General features: G+C 39.1%; 1 protein-coding gene across 1 annotated transcript; it reads right to left on the reverse strand.

Annotated features, from left to right (window-relative positions):
* Positions 1-806: 806 nt before the first annotated feature.
* On the reverse strand, positions 807-3,651 carry LOC116568736 (isocitrate dehydrogenase [NAD] subunit beta, mitochondrial-like). Its single transcript, XM_032304407.1, has 3 exons — positions 3,640-3,651; positions 1,271-1,627; positions 807-952 (listed from the first exon to the last, which is right to left on the reverse strand). Exons 1-3 carry the CDS (start codon positions 3,649-3,651, stop codon positions 872-874), a joined length of 450 nt encoding a protein of 149 aa, XP_032160298.1. The 3' UTR covers positions 807-871.
* Positions 3,652-6,000: the final 2,349 nt, after the last annotated feature.

Genomic DNA, 6,000 nt, shown 5'->3' on the forward strand with positions numbered 1-6,000 from the left:
GAGTAGCAGAACTTTCCAGCAGATAAACCACACTCATATGGAAGGTGTTGCTATGGAGTAAATGAAAATTATGGTCATCTACTTTATCATTAAGTGAAATAACAATGACATAATTTCATCAATGAAAAGACTACAAGGTAGAAATGTGAGAACTCAGTGAACAAACAGAAATAGGAAGAAAGTTTAAAAAAAAAAAAAAAGAGCTAGCCAAATTCAGAAAGGGGGGGAAAAATAAGCTTTTTTGATCAAATTTGAAAAACTTCTCTAGAGAGGGTGGACCCTGAAGAGGACACAGTGTGAAATACAGGGATAACAATGAGAAAAGAAAACAAAATAGAATGACAAACTTAAAAGCATTAAAAAGGTCAGTAGAGTATATCTACATATCTTTATGTTTAAAATAGTCAAGGTTCAACAAATGAACCGGCAGAGACTCTAAAGAAAGAAGTTAAAAAAAAAAAAAAAAGAAGCAAACAAGAATAGAAAGACATAAATAAAAACTTCCTGAAATAGAAGATTTAAATCCATGTAGCTACAGGATGCACTGTGTGTCAGGGGAAAATGACCTAAAATGTTAATACAGAGGCATTATCAACTAATGCTAAGAAAAAACGTATTTCTAGGGTTAAAAAGAAATTATAAAGGGAACAGCAATCTGACATAATATTTCTCCAAAGCAGCACCTGGAGATCACCATGAGCCAATCATCTTATATCTGGTCACGCTACCCCTCAAGGATGCACTTGTAAGATTCAAAAAATACTGTATATTGTTCCTATGAGACCTTCTTAAAGAAACTGCTAGAGTTTTTTTTTTTTCAAGAGTCAATAATGTGTTTTTATTGAACACCTTACATGGTTATGGGTGGGACCTATGGTTGAGGCAGAGCACCAATGACCGCCTCAGTGAAGTCCTGGCAGGTGGCATAGCCACCCATGTCAGAAGTTCGAACCTGTAGGGGAGAATTGCCATTATCCCTGTGGCCTAGGCCCCATCCCTAACCTCTCCCCCATCCCCCACCCCCACGGAATAACACCGTTCCCTAAGGAAGCCAGCCCCAGGACAACCTAGGCTCCGTCCAGATGATTATAGTCTAAAGGTTTAAGAACTCTTCTCTGGTCCACTGTACTGAAGGGAGGTGTAGATAGTATGGTCCTTGTGAGGTTGGACGGAATAAAGGGGTCTAGCCCCCATGGGGGTGTAGGTGGCCGATGACAGACTTGATGAAGTTGGTTGTGGTGCTGTAGCCGCCCATGTCTCGAGTCCGCACCTTGCCAACTTTGATCACCTTTTTCACCGCATCCACAATCATGTTGGAGTGATACTTGAGATTCAAATGCCACAGCATGTTGGAAGCAGAGAGCGGCATGGCTGTGGGGTTGGCAATGTTCCTGCCCACTGCCTGGGCAAACGGGTGCCGGGCTCCCGTCTCAAAGACTGCGTACTCTGCACTGTAGCTCTCACCAGGGACCACACCAGCTCCCCCAACCAAGCCAGCAGCCAGACTGTCGATAATGTTCCCATAGAGATTGGGCATCACTAGCACATCAAACTGGTAAGGATTCTGCACCAGCTGCATGCAGCAGTTGTCTATGATCATTGTCTCAAACTTGATTTTGGGGTACAACTAACACGAAAGAAATACAAACTATTATAAGAACATACTATGAGCAACTCTACGCCAACAAATTTGACAATCTGGAAGAAATGGATGCATTCCTAGAAACATATAAACAACCACAACTAAACCAGGAAGAAATAGAAAGCCTGAACAGACCCATAACCAGTAAGGAGATTGAAACAGTCATTAAAAATCTCCAAACAAACAAAAGCCCAGGGCCAGATGGCTTCCTGGGGGAATTCTACCAAACATTTAAAGAGGAACTACTTCCTATTCTCCTGAAACTGTTCCAAAAAAATAGAAATGGAAGGAAAACTTCCAAACTCATTTTATGAGGCCAGCATCACCTTGATCCCAAAACCAGACAAGGATCCCATCAAAAAAGAGAGCTATAGACCAATATCCATGATGAACACAGATGCGAAAATTCTCACCAAAATACTAGCCAATAGGATTCAACAGTACATTAAAAGGATTATTCACCACGACCAAGTGGGATTTATTCCAGGGCTGCAAGGTTGGTTCAACATCCGCAAATCAGTCAATGTGATACAACACATCAACAAAAGAAAGAATAAGAACCATAGGATACGTTCAATAGATGCTGAAAAAGCATTTGACAAAGTACAGCATCCCTTCCTGATGAAAACTCTTCAAAGTGTAGGGATAGAGGGCACATACCTCAATATCATCAAAGCCATCTATGAAAAACCCACTGCAAATATCATTCTCAATGGAGAAAAACTGAAAGCTTTTCCACTAAGGTCAGGAACACGGCAGGGATGTCCATTATCATCACTGCTATTCAACATAGTACTAGAAGTCCTAGCCTCAGCAATCAGACAACAAAAGGAAATTAAAGGCATCCAAATCGGCAAAGAAGAAGTCAAATTATCACTCTTCGCAGATGATATGATACTATATGTGGAAAACCCAAAAGACTCCACTCCAAAACTGCTAGAACTTGTACAGGAATTCAGTAAAGTATCAGGATATAAAATCAATGCACAGAAATCAGTTGCATTTCTCTACACCAACAACAAGACAGAAGAAAGAGAAATTAAGGAGTCAATCCCATTTACAATCGCACCCAAAACCATAAGATACCTAGGAATAAACCTACCCAAAGAGGCACAGAATCTATACTCAGAAAACTATAAAGTACTCATGAAAGAAATTGAGGAAGACACAAAGAAATGGAAAAATGTTCCATGCTCCTGGATTGGAAGAATAAATATTGTGAAAATGTCTATGCTACCTAAAGCAATCTACACATTTAATGCAATTCCTATCAAAGTACCATCCATCTTTTTCAAAGAAATGGAACAAGAAACTGCTAGAGGGTTAATTCAGCCAAACAATAAATGACTGGGGTTTCTATGACATATGGATTAGCAGAGAATATTGAAAAAACATTTACTGTAGAACTAGTAATAAAAGCAAGGTAGAAATTAGAGTTACAGAACAGAATATTGATGTTACATGCCCTGACAACATAGAAATGATACAGCTATCATAAATTTGGGGTAGAAAGGAAAAGTAGTTTAGTGCAGTGTTGACTACCTCCGTTGCTGTGGCTGGGGAAAAAAATGATAAAAAGTAAATTTGACATACTATATGATGGAAATATAAAAATATTTAACATATGAAGGTGAACACGAAGAAAAGTAATAGTTTTTTACTAAAATTGAGTGGTAGAGAAAACACAGGGAGGCAGGGTGTGGGTGAGGTGGGAGAAGGAACATGACTATTTCGTCAACTTTTTCCTAGTAGCGAACTAACAGCAACTGTTAAAAAATTGGAAACCAAGAGAACTATGTAATATTATAAAGCCAACCTCTAAGTAAAAAATAGATGTTTTCCTTAGTATGTGATGAACTACATAAAAAAATAAAAGGTAATGTAGGAAAAAAATACAAAAATCTGAGCAAATACATGTTATATCATTAAGCGTAAATGAGCCTATTTTATTGATTAAGGAAGAGGATCAATTTCACACGTTCATGGTGAACCCTTACCTTTCTCTCCATTTTTTTCTCCGATTTGTGCCGTCAATAGAGCCCAAGGAAGCTGGAAGTTAACGGAGACAGATGTGAATCCAGTGAAGTATCCGAGACTGAAATAGCAAAATAAAGAGGACTGTGAAGGAAAATGAGACCAGAATTACTTAAACATGATATGAACCGCCCATTACTGGGTAAGACATGACTCTATTCTTCAAGAAAAAATATTATTTGCTACAAGTTCTTTTGAACAAAGCGCAGTCAGTCAGTTAAGGAATTAACTGCCTCACAGTATGAATGGACTGCGAGAGTAAATAGAGATTACTAAAAAAAACAAATAAACATTAAATAGTACAGCTTCAGGCCACTTAGGCTTAAAGAGGAAAATACACAAGCGAAGAGAGAGACTAGCTTATGCAGGATCTTCTGAAAATGTCTTCAGAGCTTTCTTCAGTGTTTCCCTTCCGTGATCCTTAAGTCTGAAATACTGAGGGTAAAACCAGAATATTGGTGGTTAAAAAAAAAAAAAAAAGGTGTTTTATGGTTCTCAAATCTAACCTCTTCCATCGCTTCTAATTTCTGATGACTCCCTCGTGCTTTGACAATCTGTGCTGTCTCAAGTCTGTGTGTCAGGTATGCCTACTTTGACTAGCTCTGTAGAGAGCACTGTGGAAAAGTATAAGAAGTAAAAATCACGATTAGCTTTTTTGCGCTCACAATTAGCAAAGAGGAAGCAGAAACTATTTCTAAATTTAGTTGTGCTCTGGTGATGTTTTAGTTTGTTTGCCCACTTTTCTGAGGTATAATTGACAACATTGTAGGTATCTAAAGAGTGTGATGTGATGATGGAATATACGTACATATTTTGAAATGATTATCACAATCAAAGTAATTCCTACATCTATCACCCGTACCTCACGGAGTTACCTTTACTTATTTGTTTTTGGTGAGAAGACCCTATAAAAGGGCAAAAACACACGTGGAAAGATTTTTCACATCAACAAGTCAGTAGGGAAATGGGAATTACAACCACATTACATGAGACATCACTCTATACCACACAGAATAACTAAAATTAAAGACAAAAATAGTGGGCACCTGGGTGGCTCAATGGGTTAAGCCTCTGCCTTTGGCTTAGGTCTTGATCTTAGGATCCTGGGATCGAGTCCTGCATCGGGCTGTCTGCTCAGTGAGGAGCCTGCTTCCCCCTCTCTCTCTGCCTGCCTCTCTGCCTACTTGTGATCTCTCCCTCTGTGTCAAATAAATAAATAAAATATTTTTTAAAAATAGTGATAAGATTAAATGCTGGCAAGGTTGGAGAAAACTGGGTTATTCGTGCATTTCTGATAGGAACGTAAAACGATACAGCCACTCTGGAAAACAGTTTAATAGTTTCTTAAAAACTTAGACATGAAATTATAATACACCCAGCAACTGCACTCCTGTGTAGTTATACCAGAGAGATGAAGACGCACGTTCACTCCGAAATTGGACCACGAATATTCATAGTAGCCGCTGTCCTTCCACAGGTGAGTGGTTAAACAAACTGTGATACTACTCAGCAGTAAAAAAGCAAACTATTGATACATCTCACAATCTGGATGCATCTCCAGAGAATCATTTTGAGTGAGAACAGAGAATCCCAAATGGTTATATTCTGTGTGATTTCATTTATAGAACATTCTTGAGATGGAGAACAGACTGTTGGTTGCCCAGAGTAAAGGGGGGTGAATGAGAGGGAAGCAGAGTAGCTATAAAAAGGCAACGTGAAAGGGACACCTGGGTGGCTCATTTGGTCAAGCATCTGACTCTTGATCTCAGCTTAGGTCTTAATCTCAGGATCATGAGTTCAAGCCCCGTGTGAAGGGGGAAAAAAAAAAAAAGGCAAGGTAAAGGAAGTTCTCTGTATCTTGACTATAAAATGTCAATATTCTGACTAAAATTAAAAGCAACTTAATCCTAAATAACAGTCAAAACTGTCGAGGCTTTCTGTGGACAAGTGAGGTGCGTTGCTCCCAATCTCATCTGACCTCCAGCACATACTCCTCTGCTGTGCACTTGGAGGCTTTGAGATATTCTTGTTTTAATGGGGAACATTTAAAGTTATTTATGACCTAAAAATAGAAGTCAAAATAAATACTGTTATAACTTATATTGACCTGAATGCCCTGGAATGCAGCCTTGAACAGCTAAGGGGTTCTGAGCCGCCTCTCAGGAAATGGTGACTTAATCCAACCACTGTGAGCCTCACAGCTGGACCAGTGAAGCTGCAGGAGCTGCCCAAGCCATAAAGCTGGAAAGTGCAGACATATATATTCCTGCTTAGAATCCTTTTCAGTTCACAGTGATCTGGGAAAAAAGACCCTAAGGGAGAGG

Source organism: Mustela erminea, chromosome 11 (genome assembly GCF_009829155.1).
Source record: "Mustela erminea isolate mMusErm1 chromosome 11, mMusErm1.Pri, whole genome shotgun sequence".
Taxonomy (NCBI): Eukaryota; Metazoa; Chordata; class Mammalia; order Carnivora; family Mustelidae; genus Mustela; species Mustela erminea.

Excerpts from the sequence above, each read along its gene's own strand:
- LOC116568736 (XM_032304407.1), bottom strand. Across the intron at positions 953-1,270 it reads AGGTGATCAAAGTTGGCAAG|GTTCGAACTTCTGACATGGG; the intron begins GTGCGGACTCGA and ends TCTCCCCTACAG.